The 15,513-nt window shown below is 45.1% G+C and overlaps 2 protein-coding genes across 5 annotated transcripts in view; one reads left to right on the top strand and one right to left on the bottom strand.

Annotated features, from left to right (window-relative positions):
* Positions 1 to 2,050: 2,050 nt before the first annotated feature.
* Positions 2,051 to 5,982, top strand: KLHL34 (kelch like family member 34). Its single transcript, XM_032840745.1, has one exon. It carries the CDS (start codon positions 2,783 to 2,785, stop codon positions 4,736 to 4,738), a length of 1,956 nt encoding a protein of 651 aa, XP_032696636.1. The 5' UTR covers positions 2,051 to 2,782; the 3' UTR covers positions 4,739 to 5,982.
* CNKSR2 (connector enhancer of kinase suppressor of Ras 2) overlaps positions 5,876 to 15,513 on the bottom strand; it is a 279,802-nt gene continuing 270,164 nt past the window's right edge. For all 4 annotated transcript variants that reach the window (XM_032840743.1, XM_032840740.1, XM_032840741.1 and 1 more), the window contains 2 exons: positions 10,920 to 11,116; positions 5,876 to 8,298 (listed from right to left, as the gene is read on the bottom strand). In XM_032840743.1, the coding sequence (XP_032696634.1) occupies positions 8,083 to 8,298; positions 10,920 to 11,116 (413 nt within the window). In that variant the 3' untranslated portion in view covers positions 5,876 to 8,082. The remainder of the gene's footprint in view (positions 8,299 to 10,919; positions 11,117 to 15,513) is intronic.

Below are 15,513 nucleotides of genomic sequence, written 5' to 3'. Positions count from 1 at the left end.
CTAGACAAAACCCTGGAAACACATCCAATATGAAAATTTCTCCTGTTAACACAGTTCATTGTATCCTCAATGGCAAAATACGTAAAGATGGCAGGTTGCACCAGCAATGAACACATACTTGTTGCCTACCATTGATTTTTGATGTCAAGATGTAAAACCTTCCACAGCTTTATTCTCAAGTAAGTGTGACATTTTGGATTTAACCTGAATGCATGACGATGGACAGATCTCTGTAGATGTGATCGATTTTGGGGTCAAAACACGCTTGAAAAACTTTATTTAAACTTTATCATTCTGAAATTTGGTTTAAGTAATCTGATGGTGTGTTGCACTATTTTATTTTTATCATAAGGGAGGTCACATAATTTAGTGGGGAGAGAGCCCTGGATTCGTGTTCAGACTCTGTAACTCAATATCTAAGTCACCCAGACAAATTGTACTCTCTCTGGGGCTCATTTGCCACATTTGCTTGAAAAGAAAAACAAGAAATTGCAGAGGAAAAGGAAAGTTTGGCTAAATGATCTACAATATCCCTTCTAGCAAATTTCTATTAAGTTGAGTAAAGGCCATTTAATTTCACCATTCGGATCTGTGCACACTGAACCAAACTGGTATTTTATTTTTGAAATAAGAATTTTAGTACTTAAAAAAAAAAAAACAAAACCCAGCACCCTGCCTGAATCCATCTGTAGTTTTAACATTAGGAATTCAAATTAGAGTATTTTTAGCCTCTGGAGTTTAAGCAAGCCCTTAACTTGAGCCTCTGCCTGCATTTTATAATTTGGCTAATTTAAGTCATAAAGCAATTCCATCTTTGACAAGAAAGCAGGATCATTTTACTAATATTTTTATGCACTTCAAGAATTCTAATTAGAGACCTTATAAGTATGAGGCAAAAACGATACATTTTTATACTTCCTTAGACGACTTCTTTTTTATGAAACACAACCCTAACTCTCAGAAATGCAAGTTATTTCAGATGCCCTCAAAAGGTTCACTTAAAACAGACTGCTAGAGGGGTTGCATTAGAAAATAGAAAAATCAATTCTGGATGAAAGCAAAACACAGGAGCTCCAAATTGGCAAGAAAGAACAGTTATATTAATCGTTTAGTTATTTAAGAGCAGGATGGAGGAGATGGAGAAATGCTTTCCTAATGTCTCAAGACCGGGTGGTTTTAGTCATCATTTCTGTGCTGTGTGCATCTTATAAATAACTTCATGAAAAGGGGCCCTAGGAAACTCTAGCCTCTACCGAGCTCTGCGATCTTACTGCCCATTATCTTGTCGGGGCACTTAGGATGTAGCAGGCAGTAATTAGACCACAGTCTGGAAAGTAAGGGAGAGAAACTGGAAGGAATTATTTTCTTAAAGGAAGTGGTCATTCAAAGGCAGAAAACCCAATTTCCTTGTCCACTTTGCTAAGGGATGGGTTGGGCAGAATCCAAGAACAGGAAGGGAGAACTTGGCTGGATCAGGGAGCGGGGGTGGGAGCAAATTCCCCAGCGCGGAATGTGAGACAAGCTATCCCAGGACACGCGGGCCGCCTCGGGAAGGGCGCAGAGTAGGCCCGGCATCTCGAAAGGGTGAGTCCAGGTGAGGGACGTGTTACCGAGCGCAGCTGGCGGGGAGACCCAGATTCCCCCGGGCGTGGTTCCCGCCAGTAGCTCTACTGCAGCGCAGCGACCTCCTGGGTGTCAGCGCGCAAAGTCGCCGCTTAATCCCCGCCCCCGCCGGATTAATTAGGGCCTTCTCAAAGCAGAAAGTTTTGAGCCAGGGGCTTCTTTCCCAGGCGCAAGTGCACCAGGGAGTAGACACTCCTCCGGTCCAGCCGGCCGCCTCTCCCTAGACACCACCAGGGACAGGGTCCTCGGCGGGCGACTCGCATCCCTGCAGCCCTAGCCGAGTTCTAGAGACCCCCCCCTGGTGACCGGCGGCTCATCAGGTCACCAGAGTCAGGTCCCAGGCCCAGGCCGCTCCCTCCAGTGGCCCGGCCCTGGGTTCGCGGCCAGCAGCCGGGGCGCGGGGCGGGGCGCGCCGGGGAGGCCGAGGCCCCGCGCTATTCCTGTCCCTGTGAGCTACCGGCATGTTATGTACGGCGCCCAATCATGCCTCCGACCCGCCGCGCTGACCTGCGCCCCCCCCCTTCCTTAATCCCCCAGGCTTTGATTTGATCCTCCGCGCGGAACAAGCTCACCCCCCTCTCCGCCCCATACCCAGTTGTCCCGGCCCTCGCGGGTGCCCGCAGTGTCCGTCCTTCTCGTCCACCCCCGGGAGGCCAGAGCCCTCGCCCCGCACTTCCCGGGACGTCCCGAGGCGGGCCACATCCGCGCATCAGCGCTGTCGGAGATCCAGCACCCCTCAGAATCAGTCCACCCACAGCTCGGCCCTTCCAGGTGATGGTGCGTGGCCCCTGCGGCCCCTGGCGCGCAGGTGTGGGCTCCCCAAACTGGGACCGGGAGGGGGCTTCGGGCAATGCGTTGGCAGCCTCGGCAGCAGCCAAAAGCAAACCCCGCTCCCTCCGGAAGACTCCAAATTCCGCGCCCTCGGCTACTGGGAGCTTCTGGAAACCAACCCCGACCGGGTTTGCTCTGAGAAGGGTACAGGGATATCTGCAGGCCTGGATGAAGGAGCCCTGGGCTTTAAGCTGAGCAGGCAAAAATGGGGCCCTGCTAGGGGCTCTGGGGCTCGCGTAGGGGGCCCTGGAGTGCCGTACCCCGAGATGCTTCTGGCCGTGCCGGGTGGGCTCCAGCCCCGGCCAGGCCGCGTCCCGCCCCGGACATCATGAGTTACTTCCTATCTTACTGTAAAGCTCATGGCGGCGCACTGCTCACCGGCTACCAGGCCCTGCGCGCCGAGGGCTTCCTGTGCGACGTGACGCTGGAGGCTGAGGGCAGCGAGTTCCCGGCGCATAGGTCGCTGCTCGCGTGTTCCAGCGACTACTTCAGGGCTCTGTTCAAGAGCCACACCCGGGAATCCAGGGCCAGCGTGATCCACCTACACGTGCCGTCGGCGGCCGGCCTGCAGCGCTTGCTGGACTTCATTTACACCGCCTGGCTGCCGCTGTCCATGGACACGGTGGAAGACACGCTGGAGGCCGCCAGCTACCTGCAGGTGACTGAGGCGCTGGGGCTGTGCGGCCGCTACCTGGAGCGCCAGCTGGCTCCGGAGAACTGCTGCTTCGCAGCCAACGTGGCGGCGCGCTTCGGCCTGGCGCACACGTTGGGCGCCGCGGAGAGCTGCATCGTGCGCCACCTGCGGGAGCTGCTGCTGCGGGGCGCGGGCCCCATGGGGCTGCTGGAGCTGAACCCCACGTCGCTCAAGGCTGTGTTGGGTGCCCCCGACTTGGCGCGGGTGCCTGAGGCCTGGCTGCTGGGTCTGGCACTGGCCTGGCTGAGGCAGGAGCCTGAGGCCGAACGCCTGGCCCACTGCACCTCGCTGCTCGAGCGCGTTCGCTTCGGCCTAGTACGTGCCGACGTGCTGCGGCGCGTGTACTCGGGCTCTGGCCTCGCCCTGCCCGCCCGCGTCAAGGGCCTCATCATCCAGGCCCTCAACTACCACACGGCGCCCTCCCGCCAGCCGCTCTTGCAGGGCGAGCAGACCAGCGTCCGGAGTCCCCAAACCCGCATCTTGTTGGTAGGGGGGCGCAGGGCGCGGGAGGCGGTGACCGAGGAGGTCGTGGTCCGCCAGGTGGTAGCCAGGGGCAGAGGCGCTGCGGCGGAGCCGGAGGAGGAGGAGGAGGAGGAGGAGGAGGACGAGCAGTTGGAAGAGGAGGAGGAGGAGGATTGGGAGTTCACCCAGGACGTGGTGGCCTTCGACGTGTACAACCACCGCTGGCGCAGCCTCACGCGGCTGCCTGCACCGCTGCTGGGGCACAGCGTGTGCACCGCAGGCAACTTCCTCTTCGTCCTGGGCGGGGAGAGTCCTGATGGCGCCTCTTCACCCCTGGCAGACGGCGTGCGGCCGGTCACGGCCGAAGTGCACCGTTACGACCCGCGCTTCCACGCCTGGACGGCGGTGCCCGCTATGCGGGAAGCGCGGGCCCATTTCTGGTGCGGCGCGGTGGGCGAGGGGCTCCTGGCTGTCGGGGGTCTGGGCGCGGACGGCCAGGCGCTGGCGTCCGTAGAGATGTATGACCTGCGCCGGGACCGCTGGACGGCGGCCGGGGCGCTGCCGCGGGCGCTGCACGGCCACGCGGGGGCCGTCGGGGACCGTGGCGTCGTGTACATCTCTGGGGGTAAGGCGGGAAGAGGAGAGGGCGGCGCGAGCAGCCTCCGGGACGTGTACTCCCTGGGCCCTGGGGAGCGAGCGTGGAGCAAGAGGGCGCCCATGAGCACCGCCCGCTTTGGGCACCACATGGCTGTGCTGCGCGGCGCGGTGTTCGCCTTTCTGGGGCGCTATGAGCCCTTCTCTGAGATCGAACGCTATGACCCCGGCACCGACCAGTGGACTCGGCTGCGGCCGCTACCCTATGATCGCTTCTGCTATGGGCTGGCCGTGGTGGAGGAGACGGCTCTGCTGCTGGGCGGCCTCAAGTGGCGAGACTCGCGGCAGGTGCCTACTCGCAACGTGGTGGGCTATGACCTCGACCTGGACCGCTGGGAGGACATTGGTTGCGCGCTACCCTGGGCCTGGAACGGCCTGCAGTGCGCAGTGCTGCAGCTGGCTGAGGGTGGGGATGAGGAGAGGGAGGGAGGGCTCGGAGAGCCGCCAGATTTAGTGCGGAGCTTAATGGGTTAGTGCAGTCTTGGGACGACAGAGGAGAAAAAGTCGCGCTTGAGCAGGCTTACAGAGTAACGCGTGGGCTTTTCCTAAGAATGGGACTCTGGGATCAGAGCGGCGGCTCAAGTTTAAGGATGCAAACAAGGGCTTGGTCGAGGAGGAACAATGCCCCTGAAGTTGAGAATGGGGAGACAGAAGGGGTCAAAATAGGATATATGAATCGGCTTCAGTGAGCTGGGGATTTCTAGGAAGACTCATACCGGTCTAGAGATGGACTTTTGAAAATAAAATATGGTCCTGTTTTTCCTCTTATAGTTAAAGTATTGCCCTAGGTGCTAAACAGTGATTACTTTTGTGCCAAACAAGGCCAAAAATGTACCACGAGAAGTTAAACACAAAACCCGGAAAATCGTTAGCTACAAAGGCTGTAATAAATACTTAGAAAAGACGGCATTAGCTCAGTAAAGAGTGAAGAGAAAGTGCCTTCATTAAAAGCATGAAGTCATTGTAAGGAGAACTATGATTTTATGATTCAGAACTATGTTTATAGTTCTGCTCTGATGGCTTAATATAAATATAGGACTGAGAGGGAAGAAAATCTCTAAGAAAGAATTTTTTTTTTTTTGAGAAAATATCCTAGGTTAAGTTTTTCTGTCCCTCATTCTTACCCCTAGCCTGCTTTTGCCCTGGCTTTAGTCAGCTCATTGGTTTCAGTTTTACTTCAGCAGTCCTTGGCCATAATAATCAGGTTCTTCTGGTTACGTGGAACATCTAGGAAAATCCAAACTTATTTCTTTCATCTTCTTTCAAAGTTCATTCTGCAGACAGGTCGTAGGTTATATTTGTTAGCAAACAAACAAACAAACAAACATACAACACATTTTTGGCAGTCCCTCCCCCTCCCCAACTTCCCAAGAATCAACAGAAAGGAAAGAGGAACAGGTGCAAGTTTGTGTCCTCTAAGTGGGGAAGGAGCTTGGTTTTGCAGGGTCTCAGAAAAGACCGTTGCACTCATGAACAGCTGCTGCTTCTGGCTTGGACGGCGGCAAAGTTACAACTCCTGACTTAGGGAAGGGGGTCGGGGAAGGGCGGCTCTGTGATGAGGTCTCAAAGAAAGGTGGTGAGGACTCTGTAGGAATAAAGTAGGTGCCTTAAAAGGATTCATTAAGAGCTAAATTTATTTCACTTCAGTTTACAGTGCTGCCTCTCTCCTAGATTTGAAACTAATGCAATAAAATGTACAGATAAATATAGTGTTAAAAGGTCTCTTTCATGCTAAGCTAGTCACGAGTCTTTTAAAATTCATTAGTTTAATTTTTACCATTTAAAACAACAGAGCTGACTTTACAAAAGTAAAAGCTGCTTAGTAGCAACACAACTAGTCTTTCCATCAACTGCTCATTCTTTACAGGGCACAATGTTGCCACTGTATTCATGACACATCCATCAGGTACAAATAGTTTTAAGTGAATGTACACATTTGGTCTAGTAAACATCAACAAGTCTAAACACCTGTAACAAGCACACTTCATTTTAGGACAAGAGGTTTTGGTGTGTTTTTTGTTTGTTTGTTTTTTTACATATACAAAATTCCACAAATTTAATGTACGTCAATATCCATGCAGTAAATAAATGTTTTTACAAATAGGTTTTTTTAAATGATAAAAATATTACACTAGACCCAAAATTCCATACAAACATTAATACATGATTTCTCATCCATTTTGACTAAATATAGGATTACTGAAAATGTGCTGTAGAAAGGCCACTCTCCTGTACAGTGTGCAAAGTCTGCAAAACGATAGTGATTCAATGTTGGTTTCAAAAGCAAAGAAAAAGATCCCTGCTGTGGAGTTTTTACTTTCTCCTCTACAGCAAAAATACTCACTGGCATAATATCTGAACTCTTAGAGATGAAAGTACATTCACTGAGCTGTACAGGCAACAGTATAAAGCTGATTAGAAGTAGATTTTAGGATATAGAATAGTAAAGGAGGGTCCCTTCCTCCTCCTAAAAAAACAGCAAATTGTGATTTGTACGTTATGCAGCCAGACACTAAAAAGCAGCACAGTCATTATCATGCTGTGATCACTTTCAAAAACGAGATACTTATAAATGGAAAATATATGAAGAGGACTTTTCACAGACTTCATCCACGCTATAGAAACAATTCATGAAGCTAGGAAAAACCTCTATAAATTCTTTCTCTCATACAATTCAATGTAAGAGATCTCTGAGTGACCATTATCCTCTTGCTCCTCAGGAGAGAGGCGCATTTTAATTTTTCAATATTGTTTTCTATATTATAACACGCATTAGCCTGTAACTAAACGTATTTTACTTCCCTGTCTGAAATATAATTACGTAAGTTTAATTAATGGACTAGCGGGAGAATTGGAAACTAACTGGAAAGTTGATTCATTTCAGTTTATCCCTTGTTTTTTAGGAGCTGGAGTTTAAAAACATGAATTTGGGCTGAAGTTTTATATATATACACACATATATACGTGTGTATATATATAATCTGTTAGCTGCCTTTCTGGGCGAATTAGCTGTGTTTTACAAAATCCACTCTCAAATTCCTCTGTACACAATCAGCATTTCATCACTACAAAAATAAAGGAAGATTTAAACCAAGAAAATAAAGCAGCTCTATCTTCAATTTTGGTCTTAGTTACAAAAACATCTTACAAAGCTTTGCCCTGATACACCATTAAGTGTCCCCATAGATTTGGAATAGTATTTCCATTAACCGGCTTTCACAAGTTAACAGACTTTTAAGACGAATATTAGATACCTGAACTTTTCTTATGTTGATGCTCCTCTATTTTGCTTAACTCTTGTATGCACATCTACATTTCACAAAAATAAAACTACAGCATTAAACTTTGTGCAATGTTTAAGAAAATTCTTAGAACATTTTAATAAATATAAAAAAGGTTTAAATTCTTTCCCACCCACAAGGATGTCTGCACCTGAAAAAATGTGATTTACTTTTTGAAGTCTTGTTTATATAAAATTAACTTAGAGGGAGAAAAGATGACCTTAGATAGAAAACTGCCTTTTTGTGGTTTTACTACTTGAAGACCACCTGTCTTCAGAGTTGTTTGCAAAAGTTAATTTTAAGTCATTGAAGACAGTTGATTTTGCACATGGTAAACATAAGCTGAGCACTAATTGCATATAAAATATACAAATGCTCATTAAAGACAGTGGTATCATGACCATATACGGTTTGTTTCATATAGTTTGGTAACATTAAAGTATAGCTTGTCAAGTGTCCCACACACTGCTATAAAACTACCTCATATACTTGTTCAATGTACCAGAAGGTACCGGATGGCCAGAGGGCAGAGTGCACTTACACGTGTGTTTCAATGTACGAGTGAGTGTGCGTGAGAGAGGAAGTGATCGCATCTACTTCAGAAGAAATACTTAATGGGTCATTTGAGGTGGTGTTTTGACAGATATCCAAGAAAAGATCCAGGTACATCTGCTTCCACTGTTGGAATTCTTTAGATGTCAAGTCTGGATTGTCTAGGACTTTATCAATAATGGCTACTTCCCCTTCTCTGGCCTGAAAAGCAAAAAGGATTCAACAGTTAAGTTGGGTACAGATTTTATTCACATTTAAAATAGGAAGTTAATATGCAAATCTTAAGAAGCCCATAACAAAGGGCTCTGGTAAGCTCCAACCCAGCTATTTAGACTCAAGTCCTAGTGTACTTTTTTCTACACCCAAGGTACCCCTGGATTGCCCACTCTGTGTGGTTCATTTCTCCTGGCTGGTCTTGTTTCCCATCTCTGCCTATGGAAACCTTCCTCATTCTTTTAGATCCAGTTCAGATGCCTCTCATTTCTTAAAGCTTTCCATCAAAAATCGAAAAAAAAGTTTTCTCCCTCATTTATGTCCTCCTAACACTTTATCCCTCCCACTGAGTGGACTTACCACATACTATGTCTCGAGTTAACTTTTGCCTGGTCCTGTCTTTCCTGCTAGATGGTTAGCTCCTCATACTTGCATGAGAGAGGGCATGACCCTCCTGTCACCACAAATACATAATTCTTGCTGTATGAATGTCACTGGGGGTCTGCAATGCAAGGGAGCCCTCCCTTCTCTGCTGGAGGCCCGCTCTCAGGTGAAGAATGAGCTTCCTTGTGGGAGAACTCAACGCAGCACAGCTGTCTTTTATGGGAGAAGTGAATCTTCCAGGTGAGTGGGGGGGTGACAGAAGATGAGGGGGTAAGACACTCTGAAAAGCTACGGCCTGTCTTTTAAGGACTCAAGGAACGGGCAGAGAAGTCTAGGGAATGTTCTGCAGGAAGTGGGAAGGGAGAGCTGGGCGGGAAAGAGCAAGGTGCCTAAGCAGTTGCTCCGGTCCTTGGGGCCAGATGGGGACAGCGAGGCTGGGCTGAGGCTGCAACTTCCTGCCTGTACTCGGTGAGGGGCCTGTTACAATTCCAGGGACTACACACCTCCAGGGTTGCTTGGGCACCTGTCCTTCCCTCACGGGAGATTTCCATCCTCTGTTCACTTCCTACACTAAAAAATATGGGGCTCTACCGTTCGGTTTTATCAACGAGGGGCATTTCTTTCCAGTGACTTTTCATCATCATCTCTCCAGAGAGAGAGCACAGCCTCACACCCCTAGTGACTCACCAGTACTCAATGAACTGATCACTGGCAGGAGCTCAAATTCTTTCCTATGGAAGTAAATGCTTTTGGGAATCTAGAGCATAAAAGACAGGTATGAAGCACTGAGAGAACAAGACAGAAGCAGGTCTTTAAAAATATGTGAGCCTGACCGGCTTCAAAATGCCTGTTTGTTTTCATAACCAGATAGTTGGGTCTGAATGGGGTGGGGGTGCTCTGTAAGATGGGAAGGTGAGGTCATCTTTGGAGCAGGGCTGATCAGCAGAATCTTTTTTTTTTTTTAAGATTTTACTTATTTGTGTGTGAGAGAGAGGGAACAAGAGAGGGAGGAGCAGAGGGAGAGGGACAAGCAGACTCTGGGCTGAGTTCAGAGCCCAACATGGGGCTTGATCTCACAACCCGGAGATAATGACCTGAACCAAAATCAAGAGTCCGATGCTTAACAGACTGAGCCACCCAGGCGCCCCTAGCAGAATTATTCTTATGAATATTGTAGCTCTTTTTAGAATTCTGGCCTTAGTGACCAGAAGGCCATTAAGTTGTCCCATGGATTTGCAATAGTGCTTGCATGAATGCCAACTGAAAGCTAATTGACTCTGAAAACTTGGCTGCTAGCTCCTGGAAACTTTTCTAAATCATGCATTCTCTAGTTTATCTCCTTGGTACTCATCAATACTTCAAAATCACCAAACCTCAGCAGCACACTATGGATCTGAAATATTTCCCAAAGGAGCCCTTTGACCTTCTGTTTCCTGAAATGACCGCACCACATACTCTGTGTGGTAGTTCTTTTCTGTTTTCGATTTTTCCAGGGTGGAAGGCCCGCGTAGGGAGAACTGGTAGAGCAGGCCCTCTCCCCTCATACACACACAGTGAGGGGGCTCTCTTTTCTGCCTCCCTCTTCAACTTCCTGCCTCTCTGCGACCCTCTCTTCACCACCTCCTCCCCGTCTGGGGGTGGCATAATAAGGAGACTGGAGATAATGTAAGCCCTTATGGAAATGTAGAATAAGAAAGTTACATGTGAGTTGGGAACTGATAGCGTAAACAGAACAATTATAAAATTTGTACACGGAACACGAATCACTGTGGCTTCACTCCAAATGTGCTGTAGGAGATATTCATGAAATATCTGTAAGCATTTCAGTGCCCACTAGTGCATCCTGCATACATGCTGTGTTCTTTTAATAACTATATTAATAACTGCATGGCATATTTATGTTAGGAAAACGAAAGACCGAGGCATAACTCCAGCCCCACATTTTTGAAAAAAAAATTAATTATATCCTGTTTTCTCCAAGAACTAAGTCACCTAACATTTAGCCAATACTCTGAGATGATAATGAAAATTTAGGGTTATTAGGGTTATTTCCTCCCTACCAGTGCACTGACAACGCCACAGGAACAGCTCAGCTTCACGTTCTTCCTGTTTTCTTGCCCGCCCCTCCACCTCCCCATTTTGTATTTCTTCAGAGTAGCTGGTAATCCACTGAGCTCAAGAATGAATCTCTTGAAAGGAATTTCTCCTTCCATTTCGTATCTTACCTTTAAAGTGCTTTTGAGAATTCTCAGCCTGTGTAGTTTGTCATTCATTACAGGGTCATTACATCTCTTTATAAATGATAGCTTGTACTCCATCTTGGTTGAAATGCGATGTTCTCCCAGTGGTGACAGACTGGCTTGCTCCAATGCCCTGTATAAATCTTGCAATGAATCTCCTAACTTTTCCTCCCTACTTTCACCTGCAATGTCCAAAAAGAGAGAGAGAGAGAGAGAGAGAGAGAGAGAAATGAATCCAGTGTAATAGACAGTTAATGGACACTCCAAAAATCTACTAAAAAAAAAATCTAAACCATCTGGAAAACAGGATAATGAATGATTGGGAAAACACTCTATTACATTAAAAAAACCCACAGCTGCTAGTTATATTAGGTAAGATTTTTTGGAATGGTCAAATAATAAACTGTTTGATTAACAGAATATTCTCTTAAGAGCAAATCGCCGTATATATCTTGAGTCCATCACATTCAGAGTACAAAAGGTACACAACACAGAAACAATCCTGCACATAATTTAATACTTTAATACATGAATGAATATCCCTTATTGTTATCCTCAGAAGCATAGAAGTGCTGATTAATAGAGCTCTCCTGGTGTAGCAATACTGAATGAATTATTTTTTACATTTTTCTGAACTGCGTCAGATGGAATGGCATTCACTGGAGTATATCTGATTATAAAAATCTTCCAATAATGTACCAGGTTTCATGTGACTGCCACAGTAATGCCTGCCACATTGTAAATGTAGTAAATGATCATAAATTTTCATTAATAATAATGCCTTTGTTAAAATGAAATATGAGAATGTTTCTAAGCAAATGTAAGGAAGAATCTGGCACATACTAGGAGAAGCTACTCAGTGTTTGTAAGATCTGGGAAGGAAATACTCCAATTATGTATTTTTGGGACAAAAAATTAGAGATTGGTTCAGGAAAGGATCTTTGATCTATTTGAATGAATCAAACTCCCATCTTGTTCTTTAATCGACTGAACACTGATGTCATATCTTTCTCAATAATGATAAACAAAGATAAACTCAGATTTTGCTTTGAGTGGTAGATAGGATTAGGGTTATCTCACATTTCCTTTAATAGAGAGCCAAAGAGTACTATTTGAGGAATACTAATTATATTGACTCAAGGAGTAGATATGGAATGTTGTTCATCCCACCATGGTCCGTGTGAATATTTTAGGCTTTCTGACATACTTAAAAAAAAAAAACCTCCCTAATTGCTAATTGCTAATAACAGTAGTTAACATTTATATGTGCCAGGCAGAAGGGTAAATGATTACCATTCACAGTCTCTCTTAATTCTCCCAATACTGAGAGGAGATCTATTTGATTTTCATTTGATAGCAGGGAAGTACCTTGCTCAAGGACATACTTAGTAAGTGTAAGTGACAGAGCCAGAATTGCAGCAGGACAGTCTGGCCCTAGAATCCACCACAATCTTAACAAGAATTCTCTACTGCCAGTTTTGTTAGGGGTCATTTGAGCTGTGTATTTAACAATAGGCGTTGATGAATCTGTGAGACTTCCTTAAAGAGCAGCATTCTTAAAAAAAATTTCTGAGAGTGTACCTGAAACTGCCCCCAAAGCCCATAAACACAGTACCTTAACTTGAAAGGATCACCTTTAGCAGTAAAAAGTCACTTCATTTCAGTTTCATATTCAATTTTTGGCGCTGCTGCAGAGGTTAGCAACTAATGGCCAGTATGGTTATTGAGTCCTTCCATTAGAAAGTTCCTTGTTATCATCAGCACATGCTACCTTTAATCCCTCTCTAACGAATTTTTAACTTTTTAATCATATGCCTAAGTTAGAACTATAAAAATACAAAAATCCCTCTTAAACAACAGCTTTTTAAATTCTGTTGGCTCATCCCTGGATGTCAACAACACCTAGATGATTTTGAGGGATGGGTGAATGGAGGACTGTGCAAAGGAGGAACTGCTTTGTGGTTTAACAGCAAGATGGAAATAAGATAGGGAGTTTTGACTGAGAATGGTTTGGAGCCAGGATGGCACAAAATCATAAGGTCATTGAGAGTAACTAAATGGGAGTTGTAAAAACAAGGATGCGTTGGAACAGCATAATTCCATTTCATAAATCATAGGCCAAGAAGAGACCCTGAGGAATTATTTGGTCATCATCATCCTTTGTGCCTCAGGACAGGATTGCATCTAAAGCCAGATGTAATTTCATAGAGCTGGGGGGGTGGGCAGGAAGGGTGGGAGGCCTAACTGATGTGAATTATAGTGGTTAATGTATCAGGTAGCCTAATGCATCAGTAGCTTTTCAGTTTTTGAAAGAATGTGAAGAAAAAAAGGGATTCAGAATTGAGTTATAGGAATTTGGGAGGCAGAAGTATTTTTATATTTTATATAGTAAATTTTTATTTTAAGATAACTACCTAATACTGTACGGAGTATATATTTTGTTTAAAAACATTCTTACCCAGTTTTCTTTCTCCCCAGTTCTTAATGTTTGTGGAATACTGGGCCAGGGGACTGACTTTTTTGTAAAATTTCAATGTGGTCCTACTTAAGAAGGATAAGTAAAGATTTAATACTAAAAAGTGACACACAGCTATTAAATAAATACAAATGGAAAGGTTTTTTTCCGCCTTCTTGCGGTTAAAGGACAACATAATTCTGTGAAGAATCTGGTTTGACAGCTGTTAAGAAGAATTCAGTATAGATTTATCTCTAGGCAGCACATTTGAACAAGTAATCACAATGAGACGGAACACAGAAACATTTCCAAGTACATTAATGGAATAGTGCAGCTCCTACTAGAGATAAGTAAGGATCCCCTCCCCCCAGTTCATACACTTCATACACATATGCAACACCACAAGACACAGCAGTGGGATGAGAAAGGATGAGGGACTGAGATGCCAGGCTACCACAAAATGTCACCAATTACTTAACATTTTAAGACTAGACAAAGAGTCCTTTTATTTCCAAAGGACGGGGGTGAGGAGGAAAGTCACGTTATAAATCTGATTCACTGAGCTCAACAGTCAAAACAACACAGAACTCAACATTCAAGACAAAAACAGACCTTTATTTTCTTTTATAATTTTCAATTGGTTTCCTTGATTTTTTTTTTCTCAGAAGAATACCAATTAAGTCAACTTGGGGATACTGTTGCAACTTTGCAAGAATATGAAAGCACCTTTATTTTCTTCTTTTTGCCCTCTTCTTCTTCTTTGTCTCCTCACTTCTGGTTTCTCTTTTTTATACTTTGGCTTTTCTTCTTCTAGAAGAGGCTTGCTTTGGAAGATGAGGCAAGCAGTTGTTGAGTTCTGCTTCCCAATTGACTTTCTTTCAATGTTCAGCCATTTGGAGCACTGGCGGAAAGCCAGCTCTTTTGTAACTTGAAAGAATGTTTTCTGAACATTCGCAACTTGTAGAAGACCACATGCAAACCGCAGGACGTATATAGGAACCTTCTGCAATTCCTAATGAGGATGTGTATCACTGCTACAGTGAAATTTTGATTTGTATCCAATTTACTCAGGAATTCTGGGTCTGTGCAGGAATAAATTCCCTCCCAAATTTTATTTAGATTTACAATGAGTAAATTAGTCCTTTATCAGATGACATACTCTTTCAATTTTATTAAAGCAAAATGAACACACACATAAAATTTCATTGGCTGATAATCTGAGGATCACAATGAAGTTACTGAGGTTGATTTGGACTCTGTGTTGCGGGGCTGGAGGGCATCATTTCTGGCTGTGTCCTACTTGGCAGGGGAGAAAGAAGACCCTCTATTTTCTCATTCATACTCTAACTACACTATGAAATAGGGGGACTCTAGGAATGTGGTATCACAATGATTCACTGTCTGGTTGTTTCAGGTTGCACATGACTTCTGGGTGGTGATTTAAAAAAAAAAAAGCTCAAGGAAAAAATAAACACGAGCTAACGCAAAATAATATGTAGTTTGTTGAAACTTTCCTGCAAATAGCTTCTTAGCAGATGATAATGCCTCTCTCAGATACTAAAAGGTGTTTGGTTGACGTATTTCCCTACATTCATGATCGGTGGTTTCCGAACTTTTTTGATTATGCATCCTTACCAGTTAAAACACTTGCGTTGTTGATAACTTACATACATGTATTACCGTATATTAATAGATATGCATGTTACAAAACAGACACAGAAAATAAATTCGAAAGGACGAGTTATAAAACCTGAGGAGAAATTCTAGTGTTTTTTTTTTTTTTTTCTCCTGTAGCTCAACGGCCCCGTATATACTGGGACGGAGACTGACTTTCCCTGAGCAAAGTACGCCTCCCTCTCCTTTGCATTCCCCACTCTTCTCCCAGGCGTGGTGCCTTTGGCACTCAGCATTTAAAGTGAGTGATGGTCTCCTCTACTTTATACATAAAGTACTCCAAAGATGTCTCCCTATCCTGTGACTGTGTAATTTTTATGACAGCTTACTGTGTGATTTCGTTCAGGTTTCTTTGGTGCACATGAAGGAGAGCAGAATACGAACTTGGAGACCTAAGTTTCCCTGCCCCTGGCATGACAATGTTGAAGGAGAGGAGCAAAAGAAAACAAA

This window comes from Lontra canadensis, unplaced genomic scaffold (assembly GCF_010015895.1).
Source record: "Lontra canadensis isolate GAN:19392208 unplaced genomic scaffold, GSC_riverotter_1.0 scaffold116, whole genome shotgun sequence".
Lineage (NCBI taxonomy): Eukaryota > Metazoa > Chordata > Mammalia > Carnivora > Mustelidae > Lontra > Lontra canadensis.
The sequence above is the reverse complement of the archived record's forward strand: the minus strand, read 5'-3'. Positions and strand labels throughout refer to the sequence as shown.